Consider the following 24,697-nt stretch of genomic DNA (forward strand, 5'->3'; position numbering starts at 1 on the left):
GGCCTTCAAGTACCTGAAGGGTGCCTACACAAAAGGAGGAGAGGGACTATTTACAAGCATATGGAGTGACAGGACAAGGGGAAAAGGCTTCAAACAGAGAAAGTAAGTTTAGATCAAATGTTAGGAAGGTAATCTTTACTGTGAAGGTGGTGAGGCACTGAAACAGGGTGCCCAGAGAAACTGTGGATGCCCCATCACTGGAAGTCTTCCAGGCCAGGTTAGATGGGGGTCTGGGCAACCTAGTCAAGTGAAAAGTGTCCCTGCCCATGGCAGGGGGTTTGGAATTAGATGAACTTAAGGTCTCTTCCAACACAAACCAGTCTATGATTCTGATTGTCTTACCTGCCCTAAAAGCAGAATATTCCCCTACACATTTAACAGTTAAACACCCATTTAGACAAGGAAAAGGAGCACTAACCTTGCCATAATACAGTAGTCTACAGAGGTCCTTAATTATGTTAGGCATTTCCGTAATCTTCTCTCTGCATTCCTCAAACTGAGCTGCTACACTGTAACACTTACTAATGTATCCACATACCTACAAAACACAATATTTTATTGCTTCCAAGTGGAAGAAAAATGCATGTTCACAATTGTATTTTTAATATATACACTACTAGATCAATGTTTTTATTATATATATGCACATTTGTGTTTATTACCATATTATACATATACATACACCATGTAGTCTTCTGAGAAGACAGTTAAAGGTGCTGCTTTAAACTCACCTGTACAGATATATCATCTGGCTTGCTAGAACGAGTCAGGACTGCTACACAACGATTAAATGCTTCTTGCAATACCTGTGAGGATCAGATGATGCACAAGTTCAGTCACAACAAAAACAGATAAAGGCCAGCAAAAACAAAACATTAGCTGGTAAAGTCATTTTTAATGGCTGAAGGGAAACATTTGACAAAAATCTGCTGCTTGCTTAAATGGTTTGTAGTGCAAAATTCCTTGCAAGTACTAGTAACCTTTGATGCTTAAGAGTTGACAGCCTTCTCACATGTGAGCTCATACCCCAGTCAGCATGCAGATGACACTAAGTTGTGTGGGACTATGGATTTTCTGGAGGGCAGGAAGGCTCTTCAGAGGGATCTGGACAGGCTGGACCAATGGGCCAAGGCCAACTGTACGAGGTTCAACAAAGGCAAGTGCCAGGTCCTGCCCTTGGGTCACAACTACTCCATGCAACACTAGGGGCTGGGGGCAGAGTGGCTGGAGAGCTGCTGAGCAGAAAAGGACCTGGGGCTGCTGGTCAACAGCAGCTGAACATGAGCCAGTGTGTGCCCAGGAGGCCAAGAAGACCAATGGCATCCTGGCCTGTATCAGCAATGGTGTGGCCAGCAGGACCAGGGCAGTGATTGTCCCCCTGGTACTCAGCACTGGTGAGGCTGCACCTTGAACCCTGTATTAATTTTTGGGGGCCTCCCTACAAGAAAGACACTGAGGTGCTGGAGTGGGTCCAGAGAAGGGCAACAGAGCTGGGGAAGGTTCTGGAGTACAAGCCTGATAAGGAGCAGCTAGGGAGTTGGGGTTGTTCAGCCTTGAGAAAAGGAGGCTCAGGAGAGACCTTATCGCTCTCTTACAAGCACCTGAAAAGAGGCTGTAGCAAGGTGGGGATTGGTCTCTCCTCCCAAGAAACAAGAGACAGGAGAAGAGGAAATCGCCTCATGTTGTGCCAGGGAAGGTTTAGATTAGATATTAGGAGGAATATCTTCACTGAAAGGGCGGTCAAGCACTGGAACAGGCTGCCCAGGGAAGTGACTGAGTTGCCATCCTGAAGGTTATTTAAAGAGACATGTAGATGTGATTTAGTGGGACTTGTCAGTGTTGGGACTAACAGTTGGACTCCATGATCTTCAAGGTCTTTTACAATCTAAATGGTTCTAATATTGTAACACGTGCAATGAAAAGGCCCCCTGCTCAAGTGACTTGTTCACATTTATCTATTCTGTTACATTGGAATTGCAGAAGTTTCAGCAGTTTTGTAAAGGAGTAGAGAGACCTTGTATGTAGCTTGCTTACTCACAGTTCAACAGACAAGCCTAGGTCCAGAAAAGGGTATACTCTGCAAGATGTTTCTCCTACCGTATCCAGAATATCTGAGGTGTTAAGAACAGATATCTCAAGACCAAAAGTGATTCTCTATCACATCTGATTTCCTACGCACTGAGGATGTAAGATTTCTAGCTATGGAATAGTTAGACTAAAAGCATGCATTTCAACATATTTTTTTACATTTACCTCAATTCCACTTTCTCTCCTAAGTTCTTCTGCATTTAATGCTGAACAACTGACAGTATGAAAAGCAAGTTCTGTAGCAGCAGGCAACAGCGGAGATTCTTTGGAAAACAAAAGGTCATCTGATGTTTCAATGGTAATGGTCTTTATCAGCATAGGATAGCCTGCATACTTGTAAGGTTTCAAATCTGAAAGAGGAAAAAAAGTCCAAGTTTATGTATATGCAGAGTCTAAGCAATTTAAGCCACCACAAAATTATCAGTAGAAGATATATCAGATATATAAGGACTAGGAGTCCAAGAAAGCCAACACCTGGGAAATCTGGAGCAAGACTGAGCAGTCAACACAATCTGACTCCTCATCACATTAGAACTGTTCAGGCTAGAAGCTAACAGAGCTTCACAGAAAACTCATTTAAGATCAAAAAGACTTATATCCAGCTCAGTAAGCCCCCAAAGCTCAGAGCCTTCCAATGATGTTTGTCTCTCCCCAGAGAAAAACAAGTATAGCTTGGTCAGTATCTTAGGCCAGGATTGACTAACAATAACCCTATAGGGAACTTGTCCAGTTTGACACAACAATTTTAAGTTTTAAATTGTATTTTTCATTGCTGCAGAGTTCAGCAGTGCTAAAGAATAACTTCATTTTTCATATAGAGCCAACTGCAAATCAACCCGCTTAAGTCTATACCAATGCTGTCCCTAGCCCCTGACAGAACTAACAGCACTATGGCTGCATGTGAGGTTCTTAGTTCACCATTATAATGTAACACCTACGCAGCCAAACACTGTTGGCTCTGCAAGCCTTGGACATGGCAGCAGCTGCCAGCCTGGGACTGTAGATGGAGCCAAGTGTTAGGGTGCTCTAGCCATCCCTCTTTCCCAATTGAGCAACTTTGCAGCACACTCACCTGAGGACTCTAACACTGATCAGAATCTCTGCAAGAATGGCTCACTGTTAACAGTCTGATGAGTGTAACCTCATGTATAACCAGCATCTTGGTGACTGAGTACTAGTGAGGATTATTCTGCAGAGATGGAGTTCTCCATACGGAGGAAGATTCAAACTGATTAGTATCAGAGCAGAGCACTTCAAAGAGCTATTTCATGCTGTTTTGAATTAAGTTTTACTGCAGAATAATTTATTTAATGGAAGAAAAAGCCCTATTTGAAGCTGTGGCAAGTCAGAAACCAGATCAACAGAGCACAGACTCAAGAAGAGAGAAGATCAAAGCTGACCAAAATGACCACTAAAGAAATGAATACAAAGCACTTAGGCAGCAGGCTTACCTTCCTTATGCCTGTTGAAGAGGATGCTTTGAGTTTTCAAGATCAAAATTATGTTTTCTGGATCTGGCCCATCTATCACCTTGGCAGACTTTGTGCATAGAAACTCATATGCTTTATTAACTTTTTCAAACATATCCTGCAAAAAAGGAGGAACAGTTGTCAGAGTTGTTAAGAACCCTCTGAACTACTGGAGCATCAGTTTAGATGCAGGTAAAATAAAGCATTTCAGGTTACAAGCAAGAGCACTAGTTTTGTTGCCTCACTGCACTTCATCAAATATTCCAAGCAACACTTGTTCATAGATCAGTTTTCTTTTGTCTCCCGAACTCTGCCCTATGCAAGAGACAAACTAAGTCAATCATACTATGACAAAAGCAGTAAGTACAGCTGGATTGTGAGAATGGGCAGAGGATGCAGTCTGTCTTTGAAAGGGAACAAACAGCTTATTTAGGTCCTGTGTAGCTCTTCAAACAAGACCATTTATGAGATGTGAGTCTGATCTGACTACACCAGTTTACTGTAGAAACCCTAAATCCTTGAATGACATTAGTTAAATTATTAATCTGTAGCATTAATCTGTGTTTTAGCATTCACCTAGGGCATAGCTTTTAAAAGGAAGAAAGAAAATTTAGGTGTGCATTTCAAAACTCTTAATATATGTAATAGCTGAATTTTTCCCCATTTTATTAACACCATAAATTTGTGCTGTACATACCCTGCCTTCTGGATTCTTGTCCGGGTGATATTTTTGAGCCAGCCTGAAATAAGCTTTCCTGATCTTGCTTTCATCATTTCTACAACAAAACAAGTTCCATCAATTACACTGAATAACAAAAAACAAAAATAACCACAGCAAAGCCAGCCTGGGTTCTGACAACAGTACTAACAGTAACTGCAACTGAGTGAAAACTACAAGCTCTCCTATTTCCATTTTAAAACCCCGCTTCATCATTCCCACTGAATGGGGGAGTAATCATGTGTTCACAATAGGAAGAAATTTTAGAGGTGGAAAGTATTTTAATATCTCTTGTACGTAATATATTAACCAGAAAGCGCACAAAATCCCTGAATATTTTAAATGAAGAACCTAAATGAGCTACAAGTGTTAAAAGTTAGTATTTCACAATTTGTAATAAATGCACTGTTCTTGAAGGATAAACCCAAACTGCTGTTGGTTTACTTCTAGAGACCTGAAGTCAGAAACCAGTGTCAAGACAGAAGGAAAAAATTCTAAGGATATAATCATTAAGAAAAAGGGCAATATATGAGAGGGAGAAGGATGATTAGAAAGAAAAGCTCCACTTGAACATATTCAAGTTCTGCCATATTCTTTGCTCACTATGGTTGAGTCTAAAGCTTGTACTCTAAAACAGCAGAGCTGAAAGCATTCTCTTCCCTATTTTCAGCTTATCTAAACACTTCTACAATTATTCTCTCAAACACTGTAATTGTATTTCCAAGCTTTGTTTCTTTTTAGCAAGGCAGTCTTCCACTTTGAAAGAAGAACGTGCCACACGTGACTGACCTGGTACCATTAACTCGTGCCTAGTACTGAGATAAGAAACTTCAGTTTGGTCAGTGCATGGAGTTTATATAAAGTAGTTACACAAGTTTAAATCCTGAAAACTTACTGGCCTTGTCCTCTGGGTAGGTTAAGAACTTCATAGGCATCATCTATTGACATGGTAGGTGGCTTCTTCTCCACCTCCTTCTTCCAAGCTTCTAGGGTATCTTTCAACAGTTTAACCTGAATAATTACAATTTATTAGCGTTTCATTTATGCTGACACGAGTACACAACTTTTAATAAAATGCTGTTTTATTCATGAATCCTGTACTTTATTCAAGATAAAAGCACCTTAAGATTAAAAGGACTATTTAAGAGTCACACTAGAAGATGGAGAATCACTTAAATAAGATGAAGTTCCCGTCTTGATACTGTAAAAACTGCAAAGCTGCATAAATAAAATAGCTGCTTAGACAGATCTAGTCAACAGACTTGTACCAAAAATATTTCATCACTTCAGTTAAAATACTGACATTAGCTTAGTTTCTTGTGCAGCATGGACAACTAAGAACCCCAAAAGTCATGATTCCCATTTCCCTACCGTCCCCTGCCCCCCAAAAAGGTTCACTGAAAACACTTTGAAGTTTCTTGGATGCCTTATTTTGCTATTTAAGTAGTCACCACAAGAAGGATATACTTATGGGGTTGCTATATGGAAAGAACACTATGCTGCTTCAAGATAAAGTAGGGTTTAATGTACTTACCTGTGGACTAAAATTCATGATAAAGAGGTTACTTGCAACAAACCTAGCATTTGATTTCGTTAGTATCTTAGGACTTTTTGTTAACTTTTAGGACTGAAAGATCAAGAAATAAATGAATCCTAAAATACTTCTTACTTACTGGATCTTTAATTGGCCAGTCTGGAAATCTGAATGTATCACAAAGATGTTTGAGGTAATAAATGTTACAGAACAGCTCATTTTCCAGTTGTGGATAGTTGATAACCGGGATGGGACAGTATTGGTAGAGGGCTCTTGTATTGCTTTGAAGACGAGGGGTGAAGTCAGCAAGATGAGCAGCAATCTTCTCTATCATAAGACGCCTAAAAGTTGCAAAGTTTAGTTTAACACTTGCCCAGCAGTCCTCAACCCTGACTCACTGTACAGGTGTGTTCAATGATTTCTTCTGAAAAGGTTTTCCTTAGAAGCTTCCCACATTTCAGCAGGGATTTAGAATAGGATTCTGTCCTATTCTATTACAGAGCTATATAAACACCATGAAAACTAGTTTATTAAAAACAACTGAAAGTGACATTTTGCTTTTCTCAACACCTCTTCCCTTTCTGGAAGACCCCAATATGTACTGGAATATTAGGGGTATATCACAGAGATAGGTGCTGGTAATAAAAAAGTACATATAAATGAGTAAATATAAAGCAGCACCTCATACACATCATCAAGTCTCCATTCACAAAAGTAACTTAATCAAGATGTTCACGGAAATATTCCCCCTCCCACTGACAATTCTGCTCTCCCTTGCCCTGGCTATTTTTGGTTGAAGCAGAAGGTAATGTAGGACATTGCCCTTGCAGAAGGCAAACAAGAGGAAGCCATAGAATCCAGGTATTTTCATCTTTCTTTAAGAATATGAAAGATCTCTTCAACATAACCTGCAGTTCAGATTTATCTGTCCCTCTGGTAGAAAACAGTTACCTCATTTCATTGCTCCAAATTGCTTCCGGAGTGTCAAATTCTCCAAGGAATATCTCAGAAAATTTTTCTGGTTCATAGTTTTCTAAATAACACACCATTGCTTCAGGAAGAATATGTCCAAGTATACTTCTTTGAACAATATCTTGACTTTTTGTCTACAGAAAAGATCACATGGTCATCTCAAAGGTAATTGAATTCTGTCTTGCTAACTAATTTGAGACCTAAAAACTCTCCCCCTTTTCCCCTACAGTTCTTAAATTCTAGTTAAAACAGCAATAGGTAGTCTGCAAAACTATTAGGAAACAGAGGTAGTTACTGTTGCAATATACTCACTTCTTCAGACTTGAAAGCTTGTTTTGTATGAGTATATTTCAAAAACCTAGAAGAGAAACAACAATTATTTTCTTTTTGATTGATACTTAAGTACCTTTAAATAGTAAGCAGACCAACATAGTCCAGGCTGGCAGGTACTATACATTTACTTTGAGATAAAAGAGTAATGGCAACAGTTTTATGAATTTCTGTACAAAGTTCATCTTCGTACAAAGTAAATCCTTGGGAACTCCACCAAGCCAAGCAGTCCCATGTTATAAATGTTGCCTTATGTTCATCATTTGAGTTTGAACGTCTTCTTCCTGAAAGCTTGTTTTCTACACACACAAAGATGTTGACAGACACACAGACAACCTCTGCACTGTTAGATCATCACTGCAGGGATGAAACAAGATGATTTTAGACTAACTGCTGACAGTTCTATTACACCAGAGTCATCATGGAAGCATGTAATCATTTCCCAATGCATTTCACTGTAAAAGAGACTTAACTGGAACTGTAGGACAGCTTTTTATGAACTATTGCATTTAGAGGAAAAGCACTGGAATGAACTGCAATAGCCACCTGCATGTGCAGTGCATGTATCAGGCAGTACAGATGGATATAACTGTTTTAGGCTTCAATACTGAAAGAGGTTATTAGATTTTTTAAATCCTTTCAACAGCTGCCTACTATCAAAAGCTACGTTAGTGTATATGTAGCCTGTGTTACTGCTCTTTAGAGCTTGTAATGGTTTATTCTTCTACAATAAAGCTTGTTGGACTGTTGTACTGTTAGAACTGTATCATCAGACATGCTCTCATTCCCTCTCTGGAAGGATGATAAGCAATTCACTTTTTAGTGACTGACTAGATCACGTGAAGGCAATTTTTCTAGAAGAAGGATTTCATGTTGGTTCTAGCAAGCCACACTCCACAGATCATGTAGAGATGTAGAGCAGCAGTCCTGAGCAATCAAGAGGTACTTTTGGCTGCTCTTTTTCCTCACCTTGCAATAGGAAGTACATTGGAACCTGTGTACATCATGATGAAGAAGAATACTCCACTCAAATAAAAGCGAGGTAACTGAGGGTTGTCTTGCATGACATGAGAGAGCAATACAGCGACTTTTTCCACAAGGATAGGATCAAAAGTCAGTAATAGCTGAAAATAAAGACAAGCATTTACATTAGCTGCAAGTAGTGCAAGCTATCTAGCCAAAATTGAAGTTTTAACTAATTATTGAGACAACCCAGTAAACTTAGAGGAACTACAGTTAAAGAATACTTCAGCTTAAAAATAGCAACTGTCAATCAAAGAATATTTAAAGTTGAAAGGGACCTCTGGAGATATCTTGTCAAACCCCTCTGCCAAAAGCATGGTCTTCTAGACCTGGTTGACAAAGACCATGTCCAGGTGGCTTTTCAGTATCTCCAAGGGTGGAAATATTTCTTTTTGAGATATTGTCTGAAAAGCACAAAATTTGCAACAACACCCTATGAAATGAACAACTGCTTGGTCAGAGATCTGTGCAATTTTACAGCTGTTCTTTGATGTGTCTGCCCCACTTAAAACATTCACACAAGGAAGATGATAGAGTTAGTCAAACTTTCACTCATTTAGGTACATTTTTGAAGAGTTGCTCACCTGGGTGATATGAGGAAGGCAAGTACTATCTGACAACAGCCTTTTCACTCTAGGCAGAGGTCTTATAATAGCATTATCTTGATCCCTAAAAAAATCAAGTAGTACAGCAGTAAGCACACATGCCTTTGTTCATTCTTGAAAGGGAAATTTTATTAAGCATGAGACTATTGAAGCCATATTCCTTGTCTTTTTTTGTTAATTTCAAAGTTTGTTGTTAGACTTGGTTTAATGTCCTGCATTAAAGCAGCTTTGTTTAAGTTGAACAGAGCCTGTCTATAGCATTAGAAATCCACATAGCTTGTGCATTCATTCTTGCAATCCCTTTCACAATATTAGTATTGTCTCATTTACAAACTCTCTATTTGCCCACAGAATTAATTACTACCATGTAAAAGGCTCTTTAATAGAGTTCTTTAATGTACTACTTTCTAAGAAAAGCTTTAAGACAGAATTTATAAATTCATGTGTCTGCCAGATAAAGTTAACCCCTTCTGCTGAAAATCACTGTTTACCTGCTGGGAAAATATCCACACATGGTGATGAGCATGTTGAGGACAAGTGTGGCAAGGTCAGTCTCATTCAACACAGGCTGGCCACTGGCAAGCAAGCACCACTTCAGCTGAGGGATGACCTGTAATGGTCGCCAGCCATCCATACCTTGAGCCCAGCAGCGAGTTTTTGAAGTCAGCTTTCCATTGTTCCATAGTTCCTGCATCTATTGCAAGATAAGAGATGAATTAGTTCATCCAACATTCAGAGTCACCTTTGCTCCTTAACACTCACACTCATGACAAGCTTTTAACTGCTGTGTGGCAGACTACTACAGTTGCATGAAATTTCAACGTGTTTATAACCCTGTCACAGAATCATGAAGTAGGTATCAGATTATGTTGCAACGTTAGTTGAGGCATGGAGGGATAGGCAGTCTTACCAAAAAGGCTGTGGTTCTTGGCACAACATCAAGTCTCTTGTCTAGCTTTAATCCTTATTTAAAGAGTTACTCGGAGAACAACATTCTTTAGCATTGTTTATGGTCCCTCTCACTGTTTAAAACACACCCAGTCACCAGGACAGAAATAATTTGTCAGGTTGCGAGTCTGAAGCTGACAGGTACCTCTTGAAAGCTGTAAGGACCACTCCTTTCTTTGTCAGCATTGCCAAAGTACCATTCTTTCTCGCTCTCCCTCTTCGCATCAGGTGCTGCCTCAATCACGTTGCTCTAAAAGTTGATGTTTACAAGAATAGCTTTAGCTTCACAGTGCAAATACCACATTTCTACAAGAAATGTGAAAAGTACATAGGTTTTTTTTTAAGAATTGTCTCTTTTGCAGAGCAACATATGAGTAGTAAGAAACAAAGGCCAAGTACCTGCAAAGGGACTGTAGCTCTGCTTGTGTGAAGATGTGCCAGAGTAAGAAGATCTACAAGGATTCGGATACCATTTGAATCCATAAGGTCCTTCACATTTCTCTGTTAACAAATAAACTGAGTTACCAAAAGCATTTTCTAGATAAGCATTGCTACAATTAAGCACTGAATAGTTTTATTCAAGTAAGAAGTGACCACAAAAAAAGTCAAATCATTCTCTAAAGTGACTAGAATGGTACAATCACCACAACATCTACATGTTTCCTTCAGCTTTCTCACCAGTAAATAACAGCTACCACATTCCAGAAAGCTGTATCATTGTTCTAAAACTTCCTCAATACCTGAATTTTTGTTCAAGTTAACCCTGAAAGACTGTATTTTACACAGTCAAAAGACTGATAAAGTGCTGTTAAGTGTACATGTCCACCTTACCTTATTGAGGATCAGCTTGTTGAGGAACAAGATCAATCTGTCCCGCTCAAGCCTGTCAGTGCACTGTTGCAGCAGAAAAGAACAAGTTAGTATTTCACAGCACATAGTAGGAGTTCCCTTCAAAAGTCAACACAGTTGCACCTGCAAAGTCCCATATTATTTTCTATGCCCAGATAAAACTGCTGACTATTAAGTGTTCAGTTTCATGCACAGCTAATAAAGGTAGTTTTCTGCCACTGAGGAGCACAGGCCTTGTTGCCCTCCAACCCTATTGTTGCCCTGGATCAAACTCACTATTCTGCTAAGTCTACTATTCTGTCAAGACTATGTTTGGATTCCAAGTGAACCAGTTAAAACAAGCACAAGAGAAAGAGAGAATGCTTTTAGCCAGCAGAGAGGATCTTCAGTATTACATCCCTGGTGAGACTATCCAGGCTCAAGGCAAAGTAACAAGGGACTACACTGGTTCAGTTTCACCTGCAACAGCCAAAACCCATGTTGATGCAAGGAAAGAACTCCTCCTTCAGACTGCATGGAAGTTTATTTTTGCAAGCTGAATCAGTTGTCAGACGTAACTTAAGAGACACTTAATAGGCAAAGCAGCTACCACTACAAATCTAATCCACCACATGTGCTCATCTAAAGCTATCACTTCATGAGGTCTGGGGCTGCAACTCAAAGTCAGTACTTTGAAATAACATGATATGAAACAAGGTTCTTCTCTTATAAAGCTTCTGCATTTTTCAAAAGCAAGCCGAAGTTATATCTGCATTTTGTTGGCCTTAAAGAGACTAGTTTGAAATACCTCTATGATCGGCAGTTTTTTTAGTTAAACTTCAATGAAACTGAAACAAAGGGAGATACTAACAACAGCCGTTTACAGCATGGAAAAAGTATTCACATTCTGTAAACCCAAAACTTGGGTTTCACAGTAACCCAAAGGATCTGAACATATGTTGGACTAGCAGTATGTTAACTACTATATCCAGTAATTTAAAATAATTCTTACCCTTTCTAACATTCCAACAATATACTTAGTATCAGAAAATGGTCCTATTTCTTCATGACATCTTCCATAAACAATGGCCAATGCTTGCAGACATAAGCATTTCATATTCACTTTTGGGGTAAGCAAGAACCGATGGTAGAGTTCATTGAAGAATTCGTATCTAAAAAAGAGATAAGATTTTAGTAAAGAAAACAAACACAGATCTTAGGAATGAGATAAGATTTTAATAATGTCTCACGATCTTTTGATTGCTCCACTCTCTTCAGTTTCATCTTCTTCCAGCAGCAGTCTTAGATAATAATCCCCTATTTTTATTTCCTCAGAAAGGCACTCATATTTTACCTGTAACACAGAACACCTTACTTAACAATATATATTGTTTCTTCTTCAGTAAGTTTTTGCTTCCATAACAATACTGAACTTGATTGCATCTAAAAACTCAACAAGGTTAGCAACCCCTCCTAAGTTGTCGGAAAACTGAAATCTGCAAGTTTTCTGTTAAAGAAACACACATCTACAAAATACAAAGCCACTGGCTATTGCTGCCTCCCCAAATAAATGAAGCCTCTCATCTCACTGAACTCTCAATTTCCAGTCTTTAACTAACTTGTTTCTAATATCAGCTGGTGTTATTAACTAAATTTGGATAATACATGATGCATTCGGTGACTCAAGTTTTAATAAGTAGTTATTCCAGTGCAAGGTATTTCACTTAATGTTACTGCAAGTATGAAACACAAGCATGACCTAATTACTAGTTATACTTGCTATTGTGCTGGATAATAAAAGCCTAGAGGCATCAGTTCACAAAACAAGAAGCTGAAGTAAAATTGCCCAATAAGAACCATCATTAACTTCAGAGCAACTACATTAAATTTAACAAATGCCTCAATGCTCAGTGGTAACAAGCATTTGGCAAGCACTTCAATTAGAGGTACCTCTAACATACAACAAAAGCTACTCTACAGTGGGTTTTCTTATCTATAGCTTGCAGATTACTGTCATGAGGCCACAAAGTTATCTATAGATTTGATCACAGCATACAATACAAAGACATTCCACTAACTGGTATGCTTTCAGAGGAGTCTCAAGCCACCATCCCCCTTGGCAAAATGACAGGTTCCACAGTTGATAGAAAAGCCTTTGTCACCACTATGTAGTTCAAATACTTACAGCATAGTCCAAATAACATATTCATTTAAAGTATTTAAAAGCAAATCTGTGAGACAGCAGCTGTTCAATCCAGTCCCAAAGTATCCTGGGTTGTAGCTGCAAGAACGTTACTGATACATTCCAGCAGCATAAGCCACATAGGAGTGTAGAGTACATGGGGGAAGTCTGTATTACTAAGTTTCAAATTTGTGCTTCTGATTCTGTCCCAATTTGCACAGCTAAAAAGTTGGGATAGCAGACACTCTTGATGCCCAGAAGTCCTGTGCCTGACCTATACCTGAAGGAAACGTTCAAAGACAAATGCCAGTGCAAGAAATACCAATCTAAACCCAGTCTTAGCTATTTACTTCAGCAAGGTAAGAAGCAACCTGTAGTTGTGTGATAGGGATAAACTGCATATATAAACTAGTTCTCTCTCATAAAGCATTAGCCTGATGTCTTGCAGTTCTTCCTGATTTGCAGAGCTGAGAAATTCCCCAAACCAAGTGTCTTCTCATTTCACTAACAGTTCTCAGCTCAAATGAAGAAAGAAATCACTAGAAAGCTGTACTCTAACAAGGATGGCAATGGGAGTATCTAAGAAATATGTTGTAGCTGAATTCAAGCATGGCCTTGCTTTACCTAAGTGTTACACATTAACTAAAACTATGTGGAACCACAACAATACTGGAGATAAGAGAACAGTACAGGAAGTGTTTATTAGCACATTAGTTGAAAACATCTTGCAAGATGTTTTGAGAAAGCCAGTAAGGACCACACTGATTGCTTTGCAGAAGTATCAAAGTTTTTTTTTTAACTTTAGGTACTGCTGTTTCTAGAATGGGATGACAGTGCCCTTCATCTATAATTTACAATGCAGCATGTTTGGCAACCCAGTATTTAACAGACATAGGATTACTGAAACATGAAGGAAAGGAAGACAAACTTGTTATCAGGAAGAAGTGACTGCTGAAACTACCCAAAACAAGTCTGATAGAACACACTCAAAAACAAGTATGGTTTATCTGGATAACAGTGTAAGGACCAACTCTCGTCTTAATGCAAGAATACACCATGGGTTCTGATAAATCTTTCATCTCTACAGTGTCATTTGTTAGTTAAAGAGGCTTCTGTTTTGCACAGTGACACTGGACAGTAGTGCCTGTTCATGAAATCAAGCCTTAGCAGTTTATTCCATAACCTCAAAAGAATTCTAGCTTGCAGTCAGGGATCATCAACACAAGATTCTCTTGTGGAATAAGAGAGAGAAGTGACATTTCAAGTAGATATATTTTACAGATGCAGTTAGTCCTACAGTAGGTCATTTACCTCAAACTCCTGGTGGTTCCATGAGATAACATTAGCACTACCAAGTTCTCTGTCAATATTAAATGCTCTCATCTCAGATTCAAGAGTATCTCTCAGTTCTTCCCGTGTTTTGAAGTTCCAAATCAAGTTTGATCTAGCATGATCCTGTACAAATCTACAAAAGAATTTACATAGTTTAAACCCCTCAAAACATTATCTGAAAAGCAGACAAGACTCAGCTGGCAAGCTAGGGGAGATTGTTAGCATTAATGGACCTTAATTAGAAGGCAGAGAGCAGTGGTCTCCAGTTTGTTACTGTAATTACAGCTGTTCACTTCTATACTGTTTTCATAGCCATGGAGGCCAGCCTAGACTAAAGCACACCTGTGTGATTCCTTTGGGCTCAGTTTGCCATCTGCATGTAGTTGATGACCAGGAGACATACAAGCTATTCACTGTAAGCCAGTAAGAGCTACAAGTAAACAATAATCCAGAGCAGCAGACATGGACATACCAGCTGTGTTTTAAACCAACAACAACAACAAAAAGTAGCTCATGCAGTAAAATAGAAGTTGATGCCTTAAGTGTCACAAAACAGTCACTGGACATTCTTTAGCAGCAGTTACCACCACAGCCTTTGGATCCAAAGACTGAGAACAGTACTTTAATAGGTTTAGGAACACATGAATCCTCCTTTCATAAAACTGTATTTGACATTTAGAAACATCAAGCACTGAATCAAGCAGTTAAGTTTATGGAATTTCCCCAAGCTTGCTTACATAGTTTGTTAGCCAAGCCAAGCTTTATTAGTCCACTTAACACAATGGCTCTAGCCAAAGTGATTTATCTTTTTCAGATGGAAGGCCCTCCCTTGTAAACTTTGACAGCTGTAAGAACTCACAGGTAAGCAAGTTGCATTTAGGATCTGTGGCACTGTTTGAAATCCAGGATCCATGTGCTTTCTCTTGCCCTGCTTTAAGCTCATTTCCAATTCAAGTTACAACATCTTGAATAACTTACAGGTTGACGAACCAACAAACTACAATGCTTTCCAGTGCTACTTCACTTGGCCTTCAATATCATGCAGATTTGCACCTGCAGTTTATTTGCTCTTCCTTTTGGTTCAAGGGGAAAAATTATGTAGTTCAATAATATTTCAGAAGCTTTCTAAATTCTTCATTTTCCTAAACACAAGTGGAATCCTTAAGTATAGCTCAGGGGGGTTTTAGTAAGTAGCTGTTACAAAACACTTGCACTGTTTCAAGGCAGGCAGAAATTGGAAAAGTTACAGCAACTCAGAAGATATTAACAAAAATATCCAGCCAGGTAATAACTTGGATCTGAGACCACCATATTAACTTCAGTATTTTCACCTGTAATAGAAGAGATCCCAATTTGCTTCTATTTTTATTCTTTGGCGTCGTTTCCTTAATATCACTGGTTTTTGAATAATGTTCTGCAAAAGAACCAAATTTCACAAGTTAGTTGAAGCAGGTACCTCCCATTTTCCCCTTTTAAAATAAAAAGCTGCGTTTTTTACACTCCTTCAAAAGGAGTTAAGCGTCATTACTACTCATACTAAGTTAAGCCTCATTAATAACGTCTCCTTTTCTAGCCAATAGCAGCAACAGACTTTCACAACTGTTATTTGCACCAAGTTAAATCATGCCAGAGAAACTTTCAGCTGTTGGACAAATCATTCATTTAGAAGCAAGTTATCCCTGAGAAAAGCTTAGTTCCCACCACCATAAGCATTGATCAGCTTCAAAGCTGATGGAGGCGAAAACCCACATGAAGAATGTCTTGCTCTTGAAAGGAAAGAACTAGAGGAAGTCACAAAAATAAAACGCAAGCCTGACTTGGTCACTGAAAGATTCCCTGTTTTGATGAAGTATGCAGTCAGTGCTATAATCTACATGACGTATCACATGCAAGCAGAAGTCTGAGCAACAGAGTTCACACAAATGACAGAGATATACAGACTCACCATATTGTTTCTGTCCTGATTATGAAGGAAAATTGGAAGAAAAAGAAAAATACATTTAACGCTCCAGAGTCACTGAAGTAATTTAAAGTAGTAACACTGAACTTGCTACTACCTTTTCCAAGCTACAGTTGCACATAGTTACTGTGAAATGATACAGCTCAGAACTCCACACAGAAAAATTATTCTTTAAACTCAGTATCTAAGTCAAGTTATTTGAAGTGCAATTGACCTTCCACTGTTTTTCACATTTCTCCAGTTTTGAACCTAGTTCACCATTATTTCAGAAATATTACTGTCAAACTGGTGCTCACAGTCTACATCAAACTTGAGCTAGATTTTAACAAGTTAAGGTTTTCCTAAATTAAAGCTTACTACTACATCAGAACAAGTACAAAGGCATTTTCAATACTCTGTATTGCACTTTTCATCCTTCCTTGCATATACAACAGATTGTTTCACTTCCAGAATGCATAAAAACAAGCTTAGTCAGTATCCTAAAGAAAGTTAAGGGCAACACCTCATAATTCAAAGTTTGTCATATAGAACGTGGCAATAAAACTAGAAGAAAAAGGAGACCAACAGTAAAACTCAAGCAGTGCTTAAGCTCTCCTCTTATAATATTAGATCAAAACATTTACTACTTCAGTCTCAATCGTGACCTTAGGTACAGTCTTGTGCTGCTGTTTAAGCACTGAGATAACCATATTCAAGGGAATCCTAAGCTGCTGTCCCTGTCCATGGCAGGGGGAGTAGAACAAGATGATGTTTAAGGTCCCTTCCAACCCAGGCCATTCCATGATTCTTCAAGCAGGTTCCATAACTAAAATATCACTGGTGTAAAGTACATAATTTTGAAAGAATATTCTGTTTCTTCTAAATATACTTCAAAAACTGGCTTTGCTGCATTTCAAGGAATTTTCTCTTCTCCTGTATAATTATCTTCCAAGAAATGCATGTAGGCTGCACTCCAGTTTGATAAGATTGGCTAATGTTTAATACATATGCTGAAGGAATCCGTTTGCCTTGTTTACATTCTGCCTGGAATCCATTCCTAACCTGAGAATAGTATGAGGTAGAGAGTTTCTGCTAAAAGGAAGAAGCACTCTCACATCACAACACTTCTTTACTATTAAGTGTGTGTTCTGACACTCAACTGTGACTTAGTCAAGTTACTCTAACAAAGAGTTTAAAATACTTTTACCTCTTTTTGAGCTATGCCCATTCGGTCTCTCCAGTGCATCAAGACTAGATCCACCTTCTCTTTGGCAAATTTTTCAACTTCTTTTGCAGCTTTTCCAGCCAGTCTCTGCCACTCTGGCACTTTATTAAACTTGCCATACTGATCCTGCAGAATAAAACCAATTACTTAAAAGTTGTGGGTTATCTTCGCTGCAAGTCAATGCAGCAGTCAAGTGTCTGTATTAGGAAAGTCACTAAGACTGTACATCTGTATAATGGAATCGGTAAGATAACTACAATTACTTACAGTTGCAATTTTTAGGTTATCTCTAACGTGCATTCTATCAGCATCTTTTTCAGGAACAGGATCAGCACTGTCAAGGTATGCCAGCAAACCTGGTGGCTAAAAACATTCAAAAACAGTGTCAACACACATGTGGCTAATGAATAGAAACCATCACGTTAGATAATAAGATAATTTCTTTAAATCAGAGATTTCAAAACACAATTTATATTCTACTCTAAAGTAAGTATGTAAAGCTACAGCATTTTTTTGCTGTGATTAGTAAAATGCCATCATCCTCAACAGAATTGCTTAACAGAGGCACATTATTAGCTTCAGTGCAGCAGAACTCTTGGCTATATCCCGTTTCTTAAAGCAGCACTTAATGCACCTTGAAAACGCAGGAAGAAAAGAGTTGATCCCATGGCAGTACCAAAGGGGATGAAAAAAAACTAGAATCCATCTACATTCTCTGATATGGACTAAGTGTTACATGTGACATTAGAGATGAGTTAGTCTTCTTTGACTAAGCTTTCCATAAGATAGGGACGAAGAGCAGGACAGTTTGCTCTGCCAAAAATGAAGGAACTGCTATTTTGAAATTAAAAGCTGGTAATTTCCCAGATATAAAAATTCCTTACAACACTATTCATTGCAATAACTTAAGCAAGAAGCATTCAGGAGGCTGTAAGGGTGAAAGAACGTATGAACTATCAGCATATGAACTAACAACATATAAGTTTAACCAAATTACAAGCAAAATTGGACCGGCAAGGCATGAAAGCATAGACAGAACTCTTAATGCCCTAATTTCTTATTGGCACAGAAAGCATTAGAGACATGCTTACAATGTCTCCCACATTTTTGTCCTTTTAATCAAGAAAAAGAAGTCATACACCTTATTTTTAAGTTTTGTGCCATAAAGTATTTTAAAAAGTGTCAGGAAAGTAACAGAAAATTTTTAGAGTACGAGATGCTTTGAACTAGACATCAATATGCTTTAATTAGCAGATGCCAGACTGCTGATCTCCCAGGCAAGACCTTCCCCCTTGAAGGGAAAAGGGAATATGTTTACAATATAGACTGTTCCAACTTCAATACTGCAAACTTTCACATTTTATTCTTTTGCTACTCCATATTCTGTTTTTACTTACCAAAATACGTTTCAACAAGTTCATAGCAGTTTTGTTCTCAGCTGTCCAGAGGCCAACCAAATGTCTACTTAACTGCCTGAAAAAGCCATTGAAATTAACAAACTGCAAGTTAGTACTTTAAACAGATTTTTAAACTATTAAACTGCCACCCTTACCATGCTGATGAAATGAAAATGAGCAAGAGCTTTGTGCTCTAGAGTGAGTAAGAGCACAAAGTATTATATTATTCAAGAATAAGCTTAGCATGCTTTAAAGTGTTGCCTTTAAGAAGTTCCAGTGAAGTTAGTGGAACAGTAGCAGCACATGCATTTTGATCTAGACCTCAAAAGAACACTTGAGCAATAGAGCAGAAACATCTAATAACCAAGTGTAAGTTTGTCCAGCCAACTTTAAGTTACAACTAAAGTTAAGAGTCTAGAAGCCATCAAGAACTGCTACATGCTCTACTTGAAGCTCTTAATACCAGTTATTGGCTAGAAAAGCCTTCCTGGGAGCCTGCCTTCTATGCCAACTGATACTTCCTGCCAACTTTATCACTAGGATTCTACTGCACTGAACTGAAGCATTGCTACAAGCACATCGTAAGTAGTAGCACCAAACAGAACTGGCCTAACAGATGGTTTCAGACCAGCTCTCTCCTGGATGACACACAGTGGCAACAAGCTCCACTTGTCCCTACATTCCTTAGCAACTCTGAGCACTTCAGGAATGCATACCTAAAGCTGCTATAATCTTGTATTTGGGTGGAAATAATTAACTCATTGCTCATCCTCCACAGCACTCCCTCAGAGATCACAAGTTCTACTGACTGTTGATTCAGGGAATAATTTCTGTGGGGAAACTTCTCTCTCAGGTAGGATGGGTGACCCTAATTGCATGCAAGATGTCTGAGATGTGCACACCAGGTTTTATACAGTTGTACAGTACAAGTTGAAACTTTTTACAAGTTCCAGACATTCTACTTGCCTTTTCTTTCCCTGAATTAAAAGAAATAAAAAAATCAAAACTTGAGCCATTAATGAGTAACCAACCCAAGCCCACCTTAACAAAAAATAATCAAGGTTTATTAAGTGGCTGCAATCCTGGCTGAAGCTTGCTCTACTAAAACATACCAGCTGCTAAAGAAAATATTCTCCTGAAGAGCTGCAGCTTTTCTTCCCTGACCTCCCAATGTTCACTAGGCCATTACTTAGATTTTTTTAAACATGATATATCAAGTGAGATGGACATACCTATTTGTAAGCATCCTCTGATCTGTGCTTATTGTAAACATAGCAGTGTGCAAGTGACGAGGTAAGGCACCTTCACTGAGGGCAAGATCTTGCATTTTGGTAGCAATCTCTTTGTCTCCTTCCTTTGGAAACAGGGCAAGATGATTACTAAAGAAAGAATCTTAGTTAAGCTGCTTTTATCTCAGTCTACAGTTCCAAGGCCTTCTTGACCATCAATTATGCCACCTCATATTCAAAAACCAGAAGCTAGAGTATGATAGGTTTTAAGTGAAAGTTCTCAACAGCAACTGCTCAAAGCTGTAGTAAAGCCATGGACCAGATAACTGGTAGTTACATCAGTAACTGAGGACAGTAACTGAAGAGGGCAGGATGCCTATCTCCCATCATAGATCAGGAGGTTGTAGTAGAAGCACCATTTCCACACTACAATTATAAATTAGGATTAAACATAAGAATGGCAGCCACACATATTTGCTTGTTGCTTGACTTTTGCCAACATTTAAGACTAATGGCTACTGTTCAGTTTACACAGCCACATGGGTAAGACTGCCACTCAGACAAGATACATCAGTTGCAATGAATAAGAAAAAGCTTTTGCAGCAGTTTTACTCGTCTGTGATAGGACTTTTAATAAATAACATAGCAACTTTTAGCTAACATTATCAGGTACATCAATGGAAACTTGAAGATTTGGAATACCTCTATTTCAAGTGTTCATTCACTTCCATTCCAAGAAAGTACTAGATGAATTTCAGATGCATAAGCCATTGTGATACAATGAGGCACTAACTTAAGCCCTGAATTTCAACACAGGAAGTGCCAAGAGTCAGTTAGCAAGGTCATCCTGCAACAATCATGAGGAACCCTCAAGAAGTATGGACTTAGCCCATACATTATGTGGTATGGAAACTTAAAGCCAAAGCAAGAACAGAGGCTGACATCACTAGTCTGCTCTGGGACACTACTTCTTGCTAATCCCAGTCCCATTCCATCTGGCAATGCATCCCAGGAAATACGGCCTCTCCTCCTTGAGACACTCTCTAACATGCAGGAGAAGTCTGGTGGCTCTGAGGTATGTGACTGAGCTACATACAACATTTACAGCCAAATCTTGACTGCAGTATGAAGACATGCAAGGCACTACCTAATGTCCCAACTCACATGCTTTCCAAATCCCCAAGTGTAAGATAAAGCAAGTTGCTATATTAAACCACTCACAATTAAGCAGATGTTATGTTCCTCACCTTCCAACTTCCCCCTCCCCACTCCCCATTTGAGAAGCTGATATAACAAACTTCTCTTGGTAAGCAATTGCACTTCCAAAATAGACAGTACATATTTAGCATGCTATCCCAGCTAACATTGATCAAATCTCACCTCTATTATTGCCTTCATTACCAAACCTGCTCCTTTCACAATTGCCATGGAAGGGTGCTAGAACAGAATGGTAACAAACAAATTATCCAAGTGCAAAAATTGAAGATTAGATCATCTGTGATTCAGTTTCCTTAACTAATGTACATGGGTGTTCTACCTCCAACTCAGTTTTGTGAAAGCTAGCCTTAAGAAGAGTTACTACCCTATACCTTTGAACAAGCATCTCTCATACAACTCCCAGACAGAACTCCTGGCACTGAACAGCAGTATATATCAGAGAAGCTGGAATAATACTGAGGAAACTGGCTGACACTAACCAAAAAGCAGAAGAAAATATTGTTTTTACAATAAGAAGGCATTGACATTTTAGCTAAAAATGCTACAATCCTTACAGGCTTACTACCGAAGAGGATGTTACTCTTGTTTTCTAACTCTCTTAACTCTCGTTTACTGAGAGAGAAACAAAAAGGCAGAAGACTCTCCAGTCAGGGAGGATCTGTGCATCTATTGAATTTATCTTAATGTCCAAGTGGTTTTTTACTGTGTTTCTGGAAACAGGTCTTAGGCAGATTATTCTACAATGATTTGTCATATCATTCACTACAGAATAACCACCCCAATCTGACACCTGAAGGCAAAATAATAGGCAACTAAAAAATTCACGAAGATAGAAAAGTTTATTATGGCACATTAACCAGCTGAAGACAAACCTGTCCTTCAGGAAAATAAGAAAAATTTCATGTTCACTGATTACCTGAAGCCTCCAAAAATAGTGAAAAGTAAGTCTTACCTGAAAGAGCTTAAATAATGTTCTTCCATTAGATGCCACCATTTCCAACAACATGTCAAACTGCTGCCCCTCAGTAGTCTCACTATATGGAGCACATAGGGCAAATGTCAGGAAGTCCAGAAGTGAACTAATTACTAGGGCACCTGTCCCATGATCCTGAAATCAGGAAGACAGGTATGTAAATTCACATACAGTGGCCTGAGAGTATTCATGATGCTGAAGGTGCTCTTCCCTGTCATAGCATTAAAACAGTCTGTAAACAAAAACTACAAGTTTAGCATACTCCATTACTCTGAGTATGGCACTACTGTGGCAAAGTATTGGTTTCTAAAGCATAGCAGAGACTCAAACTACTTTTTCTATTTTAATCACACCAATTTGAGTTTACACTATTCTTTTAGTTAAGAGAAACATCCAGTTTTCATATTAAACATGCAAACATTTGTTGCAGGACATTCAAATTCTGCAGTATAGACAGCTATGTCCTAACCTGTCGAGATCCAAGCTTAATTAAAACAAACTTCAGTGCAGAGCCATATTTTCAATTGCAGGTACAAATACATTCAAAGATGCATCTAAGTATGACAAAAGCATTTTCACAGCAATTAGGAAAGGCACTTAAAGAAGCTATCTGTTTTCAAAATTTGACTTACCACATGGGAATTGAATTTGTCTAGTAGATTTTCTAGGAACTTCTTTGAAGAAAGAAGGGAAGCTTTGTTCAACTGCTCCTGCCTCAAGTCATAGTCATCATGCATGGGCTATAAAAAAAGAAGTATTCACTACGCAGTCACATTTCAACCCTCAGTTCTTAACAGCTGTAATCCAAAAGCCATTCTTTGTACCCACAAAAGCACATCCTCCTTCAAGTTCAGCATGAAATCAATGTATAACAAGTTATTTCATGTCTGAACACACTGCAAGTTAAATGGCAGTCCCTATTTCCACATCTGTCAATAGCCTGAAGTTCATATATTCCAAAGCGAAAGAACCTGAAATTTAATACTTACACACATAAGAGCACAAAGCATGTCAATAGAGGCATGGGTTACTCCATCATTGTTCCTTTTGAGGGCTTTCACGACCTTCACTCCTAATCGTTCTCGAAATCTTTTGAAAGGAAAGCAAAACCACTAAGATAAGAAACTAAAATCTTAAAGTGACCAAGAGGAGTCTGCTCCCATTGCATTTAGCAAGCCAATACCCTGATATTTTCATAAATTTGAGATTCTTAGTAGGAAAATATTGACTTCACTGTTAACAACATGCCAAGCACATTCATCAAAATAAAGATGTATCTGTGTAGTTATAGGATACCATTTACAAAGAAACAGAACTACAAAGGTCTCAGACTAAGTGCTTTTGTGACTCTTCTCATCATTCTGTATATTATAGTTGCTCTACATTTCCTAGTCAGAAATATTTCAAATAATTTCTCGTTTTCAGAAAAACTGACAGTTTTTCTGCTTCCTTATGTTATTTAAGGCAAACTCCAAGCAATCTGTACTTACTACAGAAGTACAACCTGCTAACATCATTTTAGCTTGTGTTGAACTGAAGATAGGAATGACATCAGCATACTTTCAGAATGAAGAACTGCCTACTTAAAGGACAGATGAAGGTACATGTTAAAAGTTTTTCCTCTAGGAAAATCATTAAACTGTATTTGCCTCAAGACAGAATATTTAGCACAGGAAGAATCAGCTTTACTTGCTAATGATTACCTGGGATTCTCAATTTACACTAGAGCCGGGTGACAACCTCACACTACTGTAAACAATCGTGTACAGAGTCTTACAATCTTTTACAGAAGGGAGTCCTAACTCCATTTCTCAGTTTTAGATCCAAGTTACTAAAAAAACCTCGAGAACTATTTCACCTACTATGTCCAAGCATGAAGAGACTTTGCACTTACTTTGGAAGCTGAGTAAAGGCAAGGAAGCCTGCTTTTGAAGCCACTAGTCGTCTTACTGCTTGGAACTGGCTTTCAAGCTCTGCATTAGATGCTGTAGTATCTCCCTCTTGGGAGAGCAATGCTGTTATGGCATTATTAATGAGCTTCTCCTTGTTTTCTGAGAACAGACCCTGGTTAAAAAATAGCAATCAATAATTTCTTTATGCATTAGCAACATCTTAGAAGGATGGGTAAAGGCTCTATTCTTACATCTTGTGTAACTGCATGTAGGACTCCACTGTAGGAAATGTTAGCATTGAACCTGAACACAGCATCTGCAAAGTTACCATCTGGAAAAAGACATAACAAAAGTTAAGCGCACAATGCCTGATTCAGTATCTGGATGCTTTAAAGAGCACTATAAACCTATGTAAGAAGCATTAGCTTACTTGGAGGAGCAGCCAAAAACTTCAGATGAAGGCTCTCTACTTCTTCATCTACAGGCATACTGAGTAATCCCCAACGCTGGCCTTTGTGTGTGGAGGTCATTTTCACACAGACATCTCTATTACCAGAGGCTCTCACTCCATCCAACAAGCTAGCCAGGAGAGAATCTCTGCGTTGGGACAAAGACACACAAATACAATTTATATCAGAGAAGTGGTGCCAAAGAACCAAGTCATAAGAAAAATGGGGCGGAAAAAAAATCACATAATGAAAGGCAGTAATACCTGGAATCTCTTACTACCACTAGTGCCAACAGCTACACCTCCAGAAGAAACCACAGACTTTCAGTGTTCCTTTATTCACTGCA

At 38.6% G+C, this 24,697-nt stretch overlaps 1 protein-coding gene across 2 annotated transcripts in view; it reads right to left on the minus strand.

Annotated features, from left to right (window-relative positions):
* DNAJC13 (DnaJ heat shock protein family (Hsp40) member C13) overlaps nt 1-24,697 on the minus strand; it is a 57,712-nt gene that overhangs the window by 15,981 nt on the left and 17,034 nt on the right. For both annotated transcript variants that reach the window (XR_007202977.1, XM_048300356.1), the window contains exons 10-40: nt 24,333-24,499; nt 24,154-24,233; nt 23,905-24,074; nt 23,000-23,099; nt 22,643-22,750; nt 21,990-22,145; nt 21,200-21,256; nt 19,823-19,944; nt 18,591-18,666; nt 17,461-17,556; nt 17,176-17,319; nt 15,975-15,989; nt 15,361-15,443; nt 14,009-14,162; nt 11,766-11,869; nt 11,528-11,687; nt 10,519-10,581; nt 10,087-10,188; nt 9,833-9,937; nt 9,231-9,433; nt 8,719-8,803; nt 8,081-8,235; nt 7,094-7,139; nt 6,761-6,915; nt 5,949-6,150; nt 5,171-5,286; nt 4,255-4,333; nt 3,540-3,675; nt 2,254-2,438; nt 732-806; nt 419-538 (exon numbers count right to left, since the gene is read on the minus strand). Coding sequence is in view for 1 of the 2 variants with exons in the window: in XM_048300356.1 (XP_048156313.1) it covers nt 419-538; nt 732-806; nt 2,254-2,438; nt 3,540-3,675; nt 4,255-4,333; nt 5,171-5,286; nt 5,949-6,150; nt 6,761-6,915; nt 7,094-7,139; nt 8,081-8,235; nt 8,719-8,803; nt 9,231-9,433; nt 9,833-9,937; nt 10,087-10,188; nt 10,519-10,581; nt 11,528-11,687; nt 11,766-11,869; nt 14,009-14,162; nt 15,361-15,443; nt 15,975-15,989; nt 17,176-17,319; nt 17,461-17,556; nt 18,591-18,666; nt 19,823-19,944; nt 21,200-21,256; nt 21,990-22,145; nt 22,643-22,750; nt 23,000-23,099; nt 23,905-24,074; nt 24,154-24,233; nt 24,333-24,499 (3,619 nt within the window). In the remaining variant the exon portion in view is untranslated. The remainder of the gene's footprint in view (nt 1-418; nt 539-731; nt 807-2,253; nt 2,439-3,539; nt 3,676-4,254; nt 4,334-5,170; nt 5,287-5,948; nt 6,151-6,760; nt 6,916-7,093; nt 7,140-8,080; nt 8,236-8,718; nt 8,804-9,230; nt 9,434-9,832; nt 9,938-10,086; nt 10,189-10,518; nt 10,582-11,527; nt 11,688-11,765; nt 11,870-14,008; nt 14,163-15,360; nt 15,444-15,974; nt 15,990-17,175; nt 17,320-17,460; nt 17,557-18,590; nt 18,667-19,822; nt 19,945-21,199; nt 21,257-21,989; nt 22,146-22,642; nt 22,751-22,999; nt 23,100-23,904; nt 24,075-24,153; nt 24,234-24,332; nt 24,500-24,697) is intronic.

This window comes from Corvus hawaiiensis, chromosome 1, assembly GCF_020740725.1.
Source record: "Corvus hawaiiensis isolate bCorHaw1 chromosome 1, bCorHaw1.pri.cur, whole genome shotgun sequence".
In the NCBI taxonomy this organism is placed as follows: Eukaryota; Metazoa; Chordata; class Aves; order Passeriformes; family Corvidae; genus Corvus; species Corvus hawaiiensis.